At 44.0% G+C, this 18,466-nt stretch overlaps 1 protein-coding gene across 1 annotated transcript; it reads right to left on the reverse strand.

Moving 5' to 3' along the window:
• Positions 1–2,013: 2,013 nt before the first annotated feature.
• Positions 2,014–3,074, reverse strand: LOC147888005 (calcium-binding protein CP1-like). The gene has a single exon (XM_087393603.1). The coding sequence runs from the start codon at positions 2,729–2,731 to the stop codon at positions 2,213–2,215; it is 519 nt and encodes a 172-aa protein (XP_087249729.1). The 5' UTR covers positions 2,732–3,074; the 3' UTR covers positions 2,014–2,212.
• Between the last annotated feature and the right edge of the window lie 15,392 nt (positions 3,075–18,466).

Here is an 18,466-nt window from a genome sequence, read left to right on the forward strand (position 1 = left end):
CTAGTCTCAAGTTCTTCCATAGTACACTCCAACTTAGCTGGAACATCAGTCCATGAAGCCACCCATGGCCTTACAAGTACCACCACTAGCAGCAACTGCTGGCGGGACAATCACATCACAACTCCTGGAAGGTTGGCCTTGCCCTGTAGCCTTAGGAGCCATTGAACCATTAGAGACTTTCCAAGACACATCACTCTCCAACACATCAGGCACAAGATTACTACCCACCAAGGCATTATTACCCAAACTAGTGAGCCCCTCCCGTCTAAGAGCATACTCACTCTGATTCTACATAGGACCCCCTGCATCTCTAGCAACATGTTCAACATTTGGGGACTTAGAGAACGGCTGACCATTATAGATATCCACAACTTGCCCTTTCCTTGCAACAAACTTCCACGGATTGATAAATTTTGGTGGATCATTCTTATAAGAATCCGTCTGAGACTGCTTACGAACATCCAACTTTTGGGCCTGCTTGTTTAGTGCTCTCCACACCCGAAGGGGTCTCTGAATCTTTAAAAGGAGAATTTGTCACACCTTTGCCAACACCCTCAGACTTTGAAGACTATGGAGTCTGCTCTGCGTGTTGACCCTTTGGATCCCACACAGAACCATCGACCAGTCCTCTAGGCTCTCACCAACCAAGTGTTCTATTGGTTGATAGGGCATTCTCTCACAAAATGGCTTGATTTCTTGCACATATAGCACATGTCAAGGAATGGGCTAAAACGCACCCTCTAGCAAAGGAACTCTCCATGGATGTTTTTTTTGAAGCTATAATATATAATCTTAGCGAAAGTTTATCGAGCTAATTTTTTAAGTTTCACAATATTGATAGAACATAGTATGCTTTTATATATTTTCTTCATATAACCGGAAGGTATCGCTCTCACATGCACATGCTTGCTTGAAGCATGTTGGACTTTGCCGGATTTGCGGGCACATGCTCAGGGAGAGTTTTGTGAGGTTGATGGCAGCTTGTCATTGGTTGCCAGCTTGCTCCGATTGCACGAGTCAAGGTTTGGCCTTTTGATTGCCTTCCATTTGCCACCTCAGTTGGAAGTTGCCAGGATGGCTTGTAAAACCTCGCATGTGCCCAAGGTGAGAGTGAAACCGCCCTTAGCCTTACGACCTATTGTGTCAGAATACGAAGGAACAACTTGCCCTTTGTCAATAACTACTGTGTCATTGTGCTCCACTCTAGCCTAAACCTTCTTCATACTATCACCCTCGTTCTGCTCAACACCACACTCAACCTTCTTTGTACCCTCAACCCGAGATTGCTCCAACATGCAAGTATTCTCACTCATCGAAAAACCTACCAAAGACTTAGATGACCAAGGGAATTAAATTAACACCAAATAGTACATGACGTGGAATTTGTAAGACCAAGAAAAAGAAAGGTTTTTGGATACAACAAAATGCAAAATTTTGATTGGCAGGTTCACAGGGATAATACAAACCGAAAAATGCAATCGGACGGCTTAAAATCGACGAAAATCTGAAATCTCTGCTCCAGAATTTTCGCAGTTGAACGGAAATCTAGCAAGTATTCTCACTCATTGAAAAACCTACCAAAGACTTAGATGACCAAGGGAATTAAATTAACACCAAATAGTACATGACGTGGAATTTGTAAGACCAAGAAAAAGAAAGGTTTTTGGATACAACAAAATGCAAAATTTTGATTGGCAGGTTCACAGGGATAATACAAAATAGGCTAATAGCCATTTTACTTCCAACTATTGTTGAACGTTCATCTTTGACTTTGAGCCAAAGTGGACGGTCTCAATGAACCGAAAAATGCAATCGGACGGCTTAAAATCGACGGAAATCTGAAATCTCGGCTCCACAATTTTCGCAGTTGAACGGAAATCTAGCAAGTATTCTCACTCATCGACCAAGGGAATTAAATTAACACCAAATAGTACATGACGTGGAATTTGTAAGACCAAGAAAAAGAAAGGTTTTTGGATACAACAAAATGCAAAATTTTGATTGGCTCACAGGGATAATACAAAATAGCTAATAGCCATTTTACTTCCAACTATTGTTGAACGTTCATCTTTGACTTTGAGCCAAAGTGGACGGTCTCAATGAACCGAAAAATGCAATCGGACAGCTTAAAATCGACGGAAATCTGAAATCTCGGCTCCAGAATTTCCGCAGTTGAACGGAAATCTAGCCGTTCGACGACGGGAAGAAAACCTCAATTGAACGCCCGCATTAGCTTAGCGAAGCTCTCGAAATCGATGCGACCCTTGTTAGATCCTCCGCCTGCTGCTGCGATCATCCCCTCCAGATCCTCCTCGGAAACAGGCTGCCCTGAGATTTCCATGGCCGACCTCAGATCCTCCACCGACAGCTCTCCGTCCTTGTCCACGTCCAGAACGCCGAACATCTCCCTCAGTGCATTGTTCTTCGAACCATTCAGTACCTTGGCTGCCGCTGTGCCGTTGATCCCCTCCGTCATCAGCCGCTGGAACTCTTCCAGATTCACAGCGCCGTTGCCGTCCAGGTCCGCCATGGCGATCATCGAATTCACATCCTCCTCGCTTATGGGTTGGTCCAAGCAGGACGAGAAGAATGCAGTGAGGTCGGAGGATTTTATCTCGCCGTCGCCGTCTGTGTCCAGCACTCCGAAGGCTTGTTCGAGGCGATAAGGGTCGTTAGAGACGGAGATGTGCTGCCACAGGCCGTGAACGCTGTCGCGGTTGGTTGGACACATACTCGACTCGGGGTGAGCTGCAGCAGGCTCCTGTCGCTGTGCGATCTACCTCTCGTTCTGACTCGCTCTATCGCTCAAGCTCTCCGCTCGCTCTCTCGCTCTCTCGAAAAAAACAGTTCTAAACACGAGAGTGGTGTGAAGTCGGAGGAAATCTCCCTTCTGAACACGAAACACTCACAATCTGCCTCTCTCTCTCCTCGCTGTGAGCAAGCGTCTTCACAATTGCACAGAAGCACTCCCTCACTCACTCTCTCTCTCTCTCTCTGTGTCTCGTGATCCTCTCTCGCTCTGTGGATGCAGCAGATCCAGCAAGCGTCTGCACAACTGCAAGCTAATGTTTCTACTGGGGGTTGCTTAAAAAGAAGGAGGCGTGCCGTCCACGTAGAAAGCGGTGGTGATGTCAGGCGTGCCGCCAGCAGAGGGAAAGGAGAGGAGGGTATTGGTGGAACTCGCTGAAGAATCTAGACCGCAGAAGGAAGCTTCACCAGAACGCCACCACCCACTTCCGCACGTGACGAAACCTTTTCAAAGTTCGAAAAAACACAAAACAAAAGAAAATTATTCTCCCTTGACCGTCTACAAATTAGTCTTCTCGATTCTCTCTCTCTCTCTCTGGCAAGCTGTAGTAGCACATGACTTTGAAATCCCTACTCACGCAACCCTTGCACCATCTCTACGGCCTCTTTCTTGACACGTGTGAGCCTTCATTTTACTGCTCCACCACTCATTCCTTCTTTAAAAAGTAGGTTGAGTAGGAACTTCGATTTTTTAGAAAGGTGAGGTTCCCTAAGGCAACTAGGTTGCAACCAGGCCCTCTCGCGTGAATAGGCTCATATAAAGGTGGCGACACTTTAGTTTATGTGTATACTGTTAAATTACACAGCGCAACGTAACAGAAACTGAATAAAGAATAGAGAGTACATAGCAAACTGGAGACGAATAAAATTTTCCTTCAATACTGATGTAGTACAGATGATGGCTCCGTCCACCCGTGCGCTCCCACAGTGGAACTTAGATGGCGATCTAGACAGATACTAGGTGAAGAGCTACTAGCTAGAAGATCTGATCTAGTGCAATGGACTGGGAAGGTCGCCTCTTTATAGCTATGAGGGCGGTAGTCGGATCAATGTAGTTGGTGGAGCCGACCAATCAACCTAGTCGGTGGAGCCGACTAGTCAACCTAGTCGATGGAACCGACTAGTTGTCCATGGAATATTCCCTATACCTTCACCTCGGGGGCTCTCGCTCCCAAACTGCCACCAGAGGGGCCGCTGGCTCCCTTGGGATCCCCCAGACCCCAGCGAGAGCAAGGGGCTCCCACACAATCAAGACAATGTGCCTCGTTGTGCTACCATCTTACCTACCCTGCCTAGCCCATAGGCTAGACTCACATAGATCACCTTTCTACCATCAACGGTCTCATTGATAGACCTCATCTGACATGCAAGTCAAGATCCATCTAGTGTCCCGAGCTCACACATGGCTTCTCCTCATATGGGGCCTTACAACTTGAGCACCTTGGACCATTGGTGGTTACTAGGAGGGTGGGGCATTGAGCATATCTAGCATGTACCTGGTACATGCACCTGCATATTTCCTTTTGTAAAGATATACTTATGAGTGCACAAACCCCTACATGGTTGCATGCATGTGTTCATGTCTTTTTGCATGCAATGTGTGTGTGTGTGTGTGTGTGTGTGTGTGTGTGTGTGAGAGAGAGAGAGAGAGAGAGAGAGAGAGCACCATCCCTAAAAATGGAAGTGCACGTTGGCTTTTTTTTTTGCATTGTACTGATATTGAAAGTGCCTACAACGCCCCCATATAGGATGACCAAGATAGTATTCTGAGCTGCCCCTGGGGCTTGCATACACACCCATACATTTTAGCCGCTTGGTCTAAACGTTGTTGGGAAACATCGTATTGTTATAATCCTTAACCTATTGAATCTTTATCATGACTATTAACTCCACTAGAACCACCTATTGTTATAAGAGTTAACATGTTCTTTGCCTAATCTTTGATAACTATTAATTACATCCATTAGGGGAGAATTGGGATCTCAAAAGAGCCTCCAATTAGTGTTTCCTAATTTCAAGGGATTAGAGAGTGATTTGAGGTGTACCAATGAGAGTGCTAGAAGGTGTGGGGCAATGGTATGTTGAGGTGGAGGGTGGGCAGGCCTGCAGAGAGCCCCTATTGGTTGCTCCCCTTACACTAGGGACCACCCAAACCATCCCCCCCTCCTCTTAACCCATGTTTGACCCTCCTACCAGGTGCACCTCCCCCACATGAGCCCAAAACTACCTTCAATGGGATGGTAGGGCCCTTGTGGTGAATTTTTCTTCTCCTGTCCCTCTTTCTATGATCTCTGCCCCCCACTATTCTAGTCCAGCTTGCCAAATCACTCAGATTTGAACCAAATCCCACGCATTTTCCCTCTCCCCCCTCTTTCTCTGCTCCCTCCTGCTTTGGCCTGCTTGCTGCAGCTCCTTTCTCTCTCTCTCCCCCCTCTCCCTCTCCCATGCCTCTGTTGGAGCTGCTCTATCCCTCTTCTTCTCCCCCTCCTGTGCCTCTATTGCTATTGCTCTGTCCCTCTCCTTCTCCCTCTCATGTGCCTCTGTTGCTGCTGCTCTGTCCCTCTCCTTCTCCCTCTCCTGTGCCTCTGTTGCTGCTGCTCTGTCCCTGTCCTTCTCCCTCTTTTGTGCCTTTGTTGGAGCTGCATTGCCTTGTGTAGGAGTCCCATTCTTGCTGTTGCAGCCTCTGCAAGCATGGTGAGGAGAAAGGCTACAAGACCATGCCATGCTGTGACCTGTTGTCTTCCACAACACCAAAAATCCATTGGATGAGTGGATCCCTTGCACCTACAGCTTAAATGACTGGATAGTGAGGAAAGTATCAGCCAAAGGTCCACATAAGCTTCCCAAGAGCAAGAGAGGTGACATCTTGCATGAGTGGAAGGGACGCATCTTGAAGTTCAAGTTTGGGAAGAAAGGATGCCTCGCAAAAGTGCAACATGTTTACATGGGAAAAGACATGCGGCTTCCTCCATCATTCAATCAATCTAGGATACCATCACACTGTGAGCCTTTCTATCTATGTACCTTTTTCACCTGTAAGTGTAATGAGTCCATTTGGAAATTTTTTAAGAGCTCTTATTCCTGGTGGCAGATGTTTTCCCTTCGGACCTCGAGGAGTGGGAACAAGTTGAATCATTCATAGGCAAGTTCACTGCGATTCATGAGGATTTAGGTAAGCAAATGCATGTCGGGGAGAAGTTGGCCTCCTTGCGAATGAAGAATGTGTATTGGTATAATGCAACATACATCACTCTAATGACATCATCAAACTATGGCCGTCTGCAAACCATTGCACTACCACAACTTCAAGACATGGATTGTAGCAATGTGGACTCGAGGACATTGCAATCGTATAAGGACAAGATTGCAAAGGATGTGGGCATGGCCATGAAGTTTACATTTGGATCCAAATGGGCAAGGTTATCTTGGTTTATGCCTCTGCACATTTTTGCTTCTTTATTTCAGAATATACATATGCATAGAACAAAAACTATGTGGTCCTGCAAGCTTGTAGATGAAAATGCTCTTGAAGATTTACTTGGGATGAATTGGGGAACCAGGTCAGGTGACCAAAAGGGTGATGTGTTTCAATGTCACGCATGTAAAGACAATGTGGTTATTAGATACCATTTGTCACACCAAATGTTGTATTTAACTTTTCAGTACAGGCGCTAGAAGAAAACAAATGGCCGGTGGCTTCCCCTAGACTCTAATGGTGAAGACAATACAGGGGTAAGTTTGTCTATTGACGTTGAAGAGGGAGATGTCAAGAATGTGAATGTCACATTGCAATGGACTCTAAGGGATGTGCGAGAACACCTATTGGTCATGGAGGATGGCATGTTAGAGTCCTTCTACTTTACCTTATATGGTGGTAAGATCAGCCGCCATGTGGAGAAGTGCATGCATAGTGCCAATTTTATTCCTCCTGCAACTTTGAAGATTGCTAACAATGTGTTTGACTAGTGTAGCATTTAATTTTTTGTCTGTCAAATCCTAGTTATTGCTCTAAAAGATGATGGAAAATTAAATTAAAATGTTATTTCTTTTAATGTTTTCTCCTTTCAGTTCATGGTGGTAAATGTTTTTCAAAAAATTTGGGGATTTTATGATTAATTTTAATTTTTAGGGTTTTATATATATTAAGGGGTAAGAGCCCTTTTTCCATCACATTCTCACTTTCACATTTAGAGAGCCATAGAAACTCCCATCCTCAGAAGTTACTCCCTGCATCAACTGCTATTTGCCATGGATTCAGCTAGAACTATGTTCCATGACTTCATCTCATGAATTGCATTTGCAGATCGTGAGGAAGAGCTATTTTTAGGGTTTGATAGGACTTTAGATGTCCTAGGCACATATATGTAAGCCAAGGATGACTTCGCAGATCTCATCCTTTACATGCAAGATAATTTCTCAAATTTTGCCTATACACTTGACCACACTTCAAAGAGATGGGTTCCCATAGATTACATAAAGTATCTGTTCATAGAGGAACCCAAGTTTGTAAACCGCTTGGCCTGCTTTTGTGACAACCTTACAGATGAAGGGTTTAGGACAGTCGAAGTTCAAGACATCCTAGACGCAGGGATCATAGGAAATACAGGCACCAAATTCCTTTCATGGGAAATGACATTCATCTTCCTTCTCCAAGAAGGAAATTTAGAAGAAGAAGCCTCATCGTCTAGCACCCCCTCTATTAGAACTGTTGATCTGGTTGTCCCTAGACTAGACTCGGACATCTACATGGAAGAGAGTCTTGACAATACAACAGAGGAGATGGAAGCAGCTCAAGCATTGAGCCTACTTCAAGAGCCCCCAGAAGAGCAAGAATCTGCATCGGAGACCGTTGACCCAGACTCAGAATTATGGTCCTTGTCCCCCCTATCATCGATGGAGAAGAGTACGTATTCCTCCATGACATAGAGATTCTTTTTGGACTACGAGAGGATGAGGCACTCGGAGTCCTATCAGGGTTCGATATTGACACAAGTGTCAAATATCCCGGGGTTTTAGGTACTGAAGACCAGACAATGGCAGACTTTCTCTTGACGACACTGGTTTCAATGAGGGATGCAGACATGTCTGTATATGATGCACAACCCTCTCATGCAAAAGCTTCCACCTCCAACACAGGTCAGGAGAAAGCGTCCACCTCCCAAATGGAACATCACATAGCACTGGTTCCATCAACATTGTAAATGAGGAAGGGACAGAAGCCGACCATGCTATAGTGGTAAGTTCGAACAATATTTTTTATTTTGATGTTCTTTTAGTATAATTTGTTTTGTCGGTCTTCTAATGTTTGTTGAATTATTGCAGGATGCGTTCGAGCTTGATGAATTCTCATCTCGATGGGGTAATGTTTGTAGCACATTTGGGTGAGATCATTCTTTGGCCCATTACCTTGGCAAAGCCGCAGACCATATCGTGGTCTTTCACGGCAAATTTTCTCCTTGAGGTCCTTTGGAGCTGCTGAAGTGCAAGGCATTGTCGCGTGCTATCGGATACTTCAACATTACTCGGAATGCCGACAAAGTCATTTTGGTACACTACCTGGCTGCGGCAACGGCTATGCCTTTGACAGTAGGAGAGGAGGATGTTAGTGCTACTGCGGCTAGATTTATATCTTGGAATCCACTAGGGGATTCAAAGACCCCTATTCTCAATGTACTCGAACTAGCCAAGAAGAAAGATAGCCTATGAGGCCTTTTATATATATATAAACATATATTTAAATGGATATTTCAATGGATACATGACTACATGTCTTTATTATTTGTTTTAAGTTATCATTGCTCGTCATGAATTCCATTGTATTTTGTTTAAGTCGTTGATGATATATTTTCTCCATTATTGTGTTAATTTAATAAATTTCTAGCCAATTTAGTATCATTTTCACCAATTCTGGGTATCAAGAGTTCATTTTTGTCAAATCCTGAAGGAATTTCACCGTCGGGCAGAAGGGAAAAGTGTCTGGCACGTCGCCATGACCCCAGAAAGCCCAAATCCTGCAACGGTGCAAATTTGGGCATTCTAGACTTGCCAGAATGCCCAAATTCAAAGTCCAGAATGCCCAAATTCGCGTCGTGGCGGGTTTTGGGCTTTCTGGGGTCCTAGCGACATGCCGGACACTTTTTCCTTCTGCACGATGGTGAAATTCCTTCAAGATTTGACATAATTCAAAACTTAACTTAAAATGATCATTTAGTGCAAGCATTGAAATGGAAAATATACAACAATGCGAGAGTGTAGAGAATGTCGATATATTTTATTTAAAAAAATTGACCCTTGGGCCTTAGATACAAGATAGTGCTTTCAAGGCCAGGGGGTTGTAAGTCCTAAGAGTGGGCTGCAAGAGAATCTAGGGCTTCAAACTTGGGTCACTCGGTAGCCACTTCACCAAAGCCATGTCCTTGTCCATGACCGTGACACGCTTTGCATGGATGGCGCACAAGTTGGAGTCCTCGAACAGAGCAGTGGTCACTTGCTCTGTAGCCTCTTGGAGTACCCCCATAGCTCTTGTGCTGAAGCGCACGTCACGCTTGTATCCCTGTGCAATCTCCCGTACCACACGTTGGAAGGGAGCACGTGGGATCAAGTTGTCTGTGGTCTTCTACAGTTGCCTGATCTCCCTCAGCGCCCGCGCTCCTGGTTTTTCTCGGTATGGCTTCCTGACTCTTGTTGGGGGCCTTAAAGGTACCCGAATACCTTCCCACGGCCTCTTGTTTGCCTTGAACTTCTTCCGCTGCTCCTATCTGCGTTGGTCCTCCTCCGAGTCCTCCTCTCGCTGATGTCTGGAGCTTAGGCCTTCTGTGGGATGGGGCTTCCTCGGAGTCCTGCTTTACCCTCCTCATGGGCACAGGGGTCATCTCTGCCACGGGTTGTATCTCCGGAGAGGGAAGATGGTGCTCTTCTTGGCAATCTGTTGACCCTCAGGAAGCCTCTCTATATCTAGGAGGTTATCGAACACATTTTGTTCGATCGGGAGAGGGATCTCATGGGGAGGGGAAGGCTGAGGGGAAGGTTGAGCTGAAGGCTGAGGCTGAGGTTAAGGTTGAGGGGAAGGTTGAGGGGAAGGTTGAGGGTCATGCTGAGGCTGAGGCTGAGGGGAAGGCTGAGGGGAAGGCTGGAGAGAAGGCTGAGGGGAAGGCTCATGCTCTTGGGGCTGGGGAGTGGGATCACGGGACTTAAGAGGAGAAGAAGGCTCAAGAGACTGGGGAGTGGGCTCACGGGACTTGGGGGAGTTGGGGGAGGGCTCATGAGAGTTGGGGGAGGCGCCACCGAACCCGGATAGGTTCTTGTGCGTGGATGCCATGGAGGTGGTGGAGCTAGAGGAGGAAGGGTGGAGGCGGCGTCCAATGGGTCTAGCAGTGTTCTTCACTCTTGCCATTGAATAATGAGAGTTAGGGTTTTTTTCAACTTTTTATAAGGGCCCATCATGTTTTGACATCCCTTTTAATTACATTTAGGGTTTCATCGTGCCCTCTGCCCCTGCCCTAACCCCTCCCACCCCCCCACCCTCGTCGCCCTCCCCCCCCCTTGCCCTCCCCCTACTTGCCCCACCCACACCCATCGCCCTCCCCCATACCCCCATCCCCCCCTCCCCCCACCCTTGCTACCACTCCACTCCTCCCCTTGCCTCGCCCCATGCCCCTCCCTTCTCTCCCCCCTCCACCATGTCCCCACTTTCCCAACGTCATGTGAGTACAAAAATTGTGGTCAAAATAAGCAAGATATTAAAGAGTGAGTACACAAATTGTGGTCAAAATAAGCAATATATTTATTTCATATTTGTATACAATTACACCATAGCTTGTGTTGGTGGTTGGACCCATCTGCTCCCTTCTCTCACTCTAGCTTGCAACCAACGTGCGACTCCTTGACTCCCTACGGATGCTTTCCAAGCACTATGCCTTCTATTCTTTGATACAATTTGAACTGCTTTTGCAAGTTCTGATACCTTTGCCTTTTCAAACTTCAAAGTCCTTCCTAGTAAACCTCTAAAAAACTAGTCGAACATCTCATGCAATGCCTTGCTGCAAGTGACACCACCACCATGCCTTGAGTTTTTGAAGTAGGCTGCCTTGGCTCTATAGTGCGACTTCTCCATGCCTTGTGTATTCCAAATTGACAAAGGACCCCAATTTTGTACAAACCATGGTCCGTGTGCATAGAGAATATGTAGCAAATAGGATGAGAATCAAATTAGCAACAGAAACTATTTATAAAGCAAGTGCTAAATATTACGATGGTGCCAAGATTACCATGTAATGCATAATGTGCGACTCCCCCCATGCTTTCATCATTAATTGCATAAACTCTTTCACAGCCATCCTGAACCTTTCATAATACATCTCATCGATTTGAACCTAGCGAAGCAATTTTATCAATGCATCTACCTTTGTCCATACTTTAGCTCTCAAAGTTGCTACTTGAGGATGAGAAGCCTTATTGGTCGTGCATTCACACAATGCTTTCCAGTATTCCCAACCCAAACTACTTTCAGACAATGTATGTTTGTCTTTGTCGAGATTGTGGTTTGATAGGAATCTCCTTGCCTTCCCTCCACCCATGGACACTTTTGCAGGAAGATTCTGTGTTGCCCCAGACATTTTCTTATCCTCCTTAAGTTTGACATGTCCTCCATGGAATCCCATCTCTGACAACAACTTCTTAGCTTCTGCAATGCATTGTGCGGATACTTCTTGTGGAATTAAATTCCAAGCATAAACAAGATGCAAATACAACAACTTATCAAGTATGCGCAGTTTTGCATGTAAAATACATATGTGTACTCTCTCAAGTGGGATGGCCAAGATGGGATCCCACTTTGGATCCTTCTTGTCACAATTCGGAGCTTGCGTTTAGTTGTAAGATAGAATGCCATTCTCCCATTGTAAGCCAGCCTTTTGCTTACGTTGTGAACACATGCAATAAAGGCATGTGTTCATTGCATTTTCCCCTGTATCACAACCATGCAAGCACTTGAGGGTTTTCAAATCACTAGCAAGATGCCATTCAACTTCAAAGGTTCCATGGCCATCGACTGTCAATGTTTGCCCTTCCTCTTGTCTTCGGATGGTCTTGCATGATCACCTCCTCAATAACTTGCACACGTAGGCGTTTGTGTCTTGGGTCCCTTAGTATCCCAATGACATTGCTTGACTTCAATAAACTAGCTAGAGCATATGAATAGTCAATATCATCCCTGTCTGTTCTTCCCATCACATCTTCCATGAAGTTCCTAAAGAAGAACACAATAAAAACTTAGTCACAAACAGTGTAGCACAAAAGAGTGTAATCTCATTGGAACATTTGATAACCAACCTTGTAGTCCAGACTCTCCTCTTTCTAGCACCACGAGTGATCATGTTATGTAAGTACCTTCTTTTCCTCTCCTTCAATCCCAAAGGTGTTTCTTTCATCTTTTGCACTCGTTCTTTTGCCTTCTCTCATTCCTTTTCTATGGCTCATCATACTTGATTGTACATAGAGCTTTCCAAGCCTTTTTTGGACTCAGCTAGCTTATAGAGTGACTCTTCTAATTTATGTCGCTCCAAGTCCAATGCATTTCGCTCCAAGTCCAATGCTTTGGCTTTATCATAAAGATCTTGGTTCTCTCTTTGAAGATCCTGCATAGAGTTATGCATTGCAGCAGTGGTGCTATTTCCTAAATATGCTAGCATCTTTGCTTGGGCTCTATGCATCTTGCTTCCTTGCATAGCCATTGATTGAGCATTGTTTAACCGATTGCAATAACCAAGCAACCCCGCATGTCCATTTCTAACAAACCAAACTAGCTCATGCATTGTATGGAAAGGAGGGATCTTTTGGTTGGTATGCTCTAAAGGATACAATGATCCTTCTACCCAAAGGTCGAGATGCTTCTTTCCTTGCGAACGAAGACTGTGGATTTTGGAAGCTCCCCTCAATCCTAGACTACCTGTGCTTACATATTCAGCCTCTAACTCTAACTGAACCTGGTACTTGTTGGAGACGTCCTCGAATGGTGCCATGACTAAAGGAGTGTAGAGAAGGAGAAGGTGTGGAGATGCAAGCTTGAAGGAGCAGCATGCAAGAAGAGGGAGGGCGAGAAGGAGGAGCGATGGGGGAGGGAGGACCAGTAATTGAAGAGGAGGAAAGGGGGGTAGACCAGCAGGTGTGGAGGGTGAGGAGGAGTAGGTGTGGAGGAGGAAGGAGGGAGGAGCAGGAGGGAGGGGGGAGGAGGAATAGCAGTGGAGGAGGAGGGAGGGGGAGGGCAGGAGGAGCAGGCATGTGGGAGTGAGGGAGGGGGAGGGCAGAAAGAGTAGGCATGGAGGAGGGAGGGAGGGAGGGGGAGGAGGAGGAAGGGGGGGAGAAGGAGGGAGGGGAGGGCAAGAGGGAGGAGCAGGAGGGAGGAGGGAGGAGGAACAACAGTGGAGGAGGAGGGAGGGGGAGGGCAGGAGGAGCAGGCATGGGGGAGGGAGGGAGGGGGAGGGCAGAAGGAGCAGGCATGGAGGAGGGAGGGAGGGAGGGGGAGGAGGAGGAAGGGAGAGGAGGGAGTGAGGAGGGGGAGGGGAGGAGAGGGGAGGGGGAGGAGGGAGTGAGGGAGGGGGAGGAGGAGGGAGGGGGAGGAGGGAGTGAGGGGGGGGAGTGAGGGAGGGGGAGGGAGGAGGGGGAGGGAGGGAGGGAGGAGAGAGAAGGAGGGAGGGAATTCAAAATTTGAATTTTTGAATTTTGAATTATGAATTTTTTGGTTCCCTAGGAGTAAGAGTTGTGTAAGAGGTGGGGTCACTTGTGGGCTTAACCCACCTAGGTGAGGGAGGGTTAGGACTTTTTGGGACCTACCTTGGCCCTTTCATTAGGACTAATCCATTTCTTAATCCATTCCTTATGAGGCCCTTTTGAGAAACCAATTCTCCCCTAATGATTACCACCCACAACTAACTTCATGTCTCTAAGTAATACACCCCATAGCCAAAAAATTACATCTCTAAGTAATACACCCACATGTTCCATCTTTCCCATGCCTCTTCCCCATGTCTACCTTAATACAGTGGAGTTTTCATGCCCTCACCTACCTTCCTAAACTACTTTATGGCATTAAGAATTTACATCCACCAAAACTATTTGTTGATAGTGCTCTCCATTGAAATCATTTGATTGAAAAAGAAGCACACACCAAAGAGGCTAATTTTGAAAAGCATATAAACAATTTGGAACTTTTTGAATAACGCCACATTTATCAACAAAATAGCTACAATAATGGTTATATCAATCTTGGAATCATCAATTTGGATTAAATAACATCATAGCTGTCAACAAGATAGCTACATGACTGATTATATCAAATTTGAAATCATTAGAATGAGAAACATCTACTAATATTTCCATTGCATTTTAGGCTTGCACCACAAAAGCCCCACATAAAACTTAGGGGTACCCCCAAAGGGTGCACTAAAAAATAAGAACTAATAGATCCTCTGTAGATGCATGAATTAATTTGAAAAAAAACATTTAATATTTTGAAGAGCCCATGTTGTGGTCTTTCTTCAAAAGTAAGACTTTATATATATGTGTGTTATTGTCAATTGAAGGGGTTCTCGACACCTAAAATAATCTCTCTCTCTCTCTCTCTCTCTCTGTCACACACACACACACACACACACACACACACAACATATTATAATTCCAAGAATACAAGAGAAAGTGCCACCTGTAGAAAATATATAATTGCAATCCAAGAATATGATATCCTATGGGTTTGCTAAGGAATATGTAAGGTAGCATGTGCATTGATAAGAAGGGGTTTATACTTTTCTTATAGAACTATATTTATGTAAGGGATTTAAAAATGGAACTTAAGGAAAAGTTTGAGAAAAAATTCTATGTATAGTAAGGATATTATGATTGAGCCTTTGAACACATTTGCTATATATTAAGGTAGATTTGTGGGTCTCAAAAGAGCCTCCTACTAGTATTTCATAATCTTTCAAGATTAGGGAACGATTTGAGGTGGACCAATGGGAGTGCTTCTTTCTATGGTGAGGTGGCACATAGGCCTTCATGAAGAAACCTCCCCTTAATCCTACCGAATCCACCTCCTACTTGCACCTTCCCACATCCGGCCCACCCGGATCATTCATGCCGTCGTGGGTCCCTGTGCATGAGATCATCTCTAGCCTAAACTACAACCATTTGCACCATTAGCGTGATGGTAATTGGCCAAATGCTCCTCCTTATCCCACTACTCCTCAAGTCCTCTCACTACTTCCAATTCTCTTTATCTACTACCATATGCTTCCACATGCTTTTAGAAACATTTTTGCATATGTACATCACATCCAAAAGGTAGGTAACTTTCAAGTGTTTCCAATAAGGAAGCTTGCAGAAGATAGAATGCCTTTCGATGCCGTGAGGAGGTTTTGGTGCTTTTGGATCGGCCATTCAACCAACCAACATCATTTTCTCATATAAGGTCCACCAAAAGAAGCTCAGGGGTCATTCATCATATGTAACCATATCACATGAGTTCAATCGAAGGCTATTTTTAATTCCTAAATTTTACAAAAATTAATTTACATAAGGGAGTATTGAAAGTAATTTTGGAAAAAAAGTACAAATTTGTATAGAAAAATGGTACATTTTATTAAGAAAATGTTTATAGATAAGGGATTTTACAAATATGGCTTGAACACACGTGATATAGAGGGTTTATACATAGTGACCCCCCCGAGAAAAGAAGCATGGGTGCAGTAGGGATGATCCATAGGAAGATGATTTTTTTGGTTTTCATACAACAGTTTTCCAAGATGCATGGAGTGGAGACTCTCCAAACTATCTCCACAAAATGGATAAGTATAATATCCTTGCACTAGTAGACTTGTGCAATTGTTAGCCCAGGATAGTCATGCATGGTCCATAATAAAATCTTGTAATATTAGGTCCCCTGCACTGGGAAATCATACACCTAAGAGTGGTGCCATAAAGATCAAAGCTTGTCCATCAACGGTGCAAAATACATGTCCATGTTCTTCACCTATGCTTGCGTCAAACTATTATGAGATACCCTTTCTTATAATAAGCCATGGAGGAATATTGAAGTTGGGTGTATGCATGTTTGGATGGTACACTTTTTGTGCTTAAAAGCATGTGATAAATAAGCACTCTTTTAGTACATTTTCAAGAGGGTGCTTGGTGGTGGGATTTAAATAACCTATGGATTGGACACCTTGCTTGTTTCAAATGTCCAGTGGACTGACACTTTCAAAACATGATGAAACCATGCCTTTAGTTGTAATTGGCTAATTTGCAACTGACTTACTCTCATTGGTCAGTCACAGCTCTCGTTTCTCATAGCTCTCATAGCTCTCGTCTCTCACAGCTCTCGACTCTCACAACTCTAGCAAACTTTGCCTTGCACCTCATTTGCATTGACTTCTCTCTACTTGCCATAGTCTATTTCTTTCCCCATTTCATCTCTTGCAGGTCTATCGTATCTCACTACTTCATCTCTGTTTTTTCAGTCATGGAATCATATATAGGATTGTACCTAGGAGGATTTGTCATATTGCTCAAGACTTCACAAGGTTTATGGCCTCAACATTATTGTGTTCAGTGACACAAGAAAGGCTTATAGAATAAAGCCCAAAAGCATTTGTGACTCGGAGCTTCTTGAAGAAGCTAATGATTTACATTTTCAAGTATACCAATAGACTCATCCCAATAATCAATTTGGGGTTGCATTTTCAAGGGGTTTGCCCTTAAGCATTGAAGGGCTGCAAGGAACGGCCCCGAAGGATGCTTACACTATCAATTGGGCTAAATTTGAAGAAAGTGTGGTCTGCACTATTGAGTAGCATGGCAAGCTTCAACGTAACATCAATTGATTTCAAAAAAAGCTAAGTCTTTCTATCGATCCCTCTAAAGACACAAGAGTGGTTGAAGATATGTGGAGTGTCCCCAAGATTGGGTAGTTTCCATCACCTATGCAGTTCGCCAGTGCACATGGCACGACGTCTGTAATGTACACAACGGTGGTAAGCTTTTGTAATATGTTGCATGCTACAAAGTTAAGACTGAACAAGTCGAGTCTGGATGTTAACATGTCCATCAATGCAGTAGACCAGACTACGAAGAATAAGCGATGCCAGGAAAACATGCCAGTAGCTGTCTAGAAATTGTGGAGACAGTTGCAAGTAGCCTAGACCAAATTGTTACTTGTGGATTGACACCTAACTTAGAGCTCTATAGAATGCGGCAAGCAAAGATTGTGAAATTTTCTTGTATGCTTGAAATCCTTGGCTTCAGCCTCAAAGCTCCAAATTTTGAGGACAACATATGTAAACTAGAGGTGAGCATGGTTGGATCAAAACGTGTGCCTTAAGGTTACAAACGTTAGAAACCTTAAAAATATATTTTTTAATTAAAAAAACACTTTGATACTATATTTTCACTGTTTAGACATGAGTTTGAGACATGCCTTTTATGTTTTGAGTCATGATTCATCTTGGTGCTTTATTCTTCATTATGATTCATGGTACTATAATCAATATACTTTTAAATTTTTGAAGTTTTAACTTTGATAGTACTAAGTAGATACCTTATTGGAAAGGAGAGGAGAGGAGAGGAGAGGAGAGGAGAGAAGAGAAGGATCAATTCCCCAGTCCTAGGTGGGATGAACTCCATGGCCTAGCCTAGGGGTTTTTGAGTTCTTTACAAATTTACCTCACTCAGTTTGATCTCTAGGAGGCTCCTTTCTGGTCACCCTTCTGCTCTAGGTCGAAGTTTCTGTTGATGTAGACTAGTTTCTACACAATCAAAGAATCGACCATAACTTTTTGAGGTTTGCTCAAATCACTTCAAAGTAAAAAGCAAGTTTATTATTTGGAAGACAAGCTATATTTTTTCCTCATGGGACAAAGAAATAATCGCTACAAAGAAATAAGCCATGGTGAAAGCTGCATCCAAGTTAGTATCTAGGTTTAAGTTATAACTTAAGCCTCAAATAGTGATCACTCTGATACAATATACTTTATAGTTAGTAGCATGTAATGTCATAGACACATGTGCATGATGCATCTACAATAATCTAATGAATATGTGCATTCTATACTTATGTGGGCCCCATGATAATTGCAATGATGGGTGAAACAATAGAGATTAAATATCTATATGTACAATCATAGAAAATATCTTAAAAGTATACAGCCTTGTATGTACAAAGATGGATAGATTCTACTTACTACTTACTGCAACAACCCAGCTAAGTAAATTATGATAGGTGGAGGATAGATTGCAATCTATGTGGGGTAAAAACCATCTCGGGATGCATGCAAAGAAACATACATAGACATACCTGCTTGTGTCATTTTGAGTGGAATGCTTCTAACATTTTGCAAGTGACATTTTTATGTCGATTGCATCCTTCAGGTTATACATGTTAACCATGTCCTTCAAGTTATATATGTTAAGCTTTTGTGTTGTTATCACTTATAGGCCAAGCTCTGTGAAAAGCCGATTGTCTTCAAGGGGATGCAACAACAATATGCTTTAAAACTAGGATGCTGGAAAGAGTCCAGTCCAATCAACCACTATCCATTTTCCCAGCCCCCCTAACACTTTCGACTACATATAACAAAAAATTTCGCTAGTCTGATTATTGCATAATGTTGTG

The sequence above is a fragment of the Dipteris shenzhenensis genome, chromosome 22 (assembly GCF_047967505.1).
Source record: "Dipteris shenzhenensis isolate YYH24624 ecotype China chromosome 22, Dip_SZ_1.0, whole genome shotgun sequence".
NCBI lineage: Eukaryota > Viridiplantae > Streptophyta > Polypodiopsida > Gleicheniales > Dipteridaceae > Dipteris > Dipteris shenzhenensis.

Bases quoted from the DNA above. Each gene is read 5' to 3' on its own strand.
- LOC147888005 (XM_087393603.1), bottom strand. From the start codon at position 2,731: ATGTGTCCAACCAACCGCGACAGCGTTCACGGCCTGTGGCAGCACATC.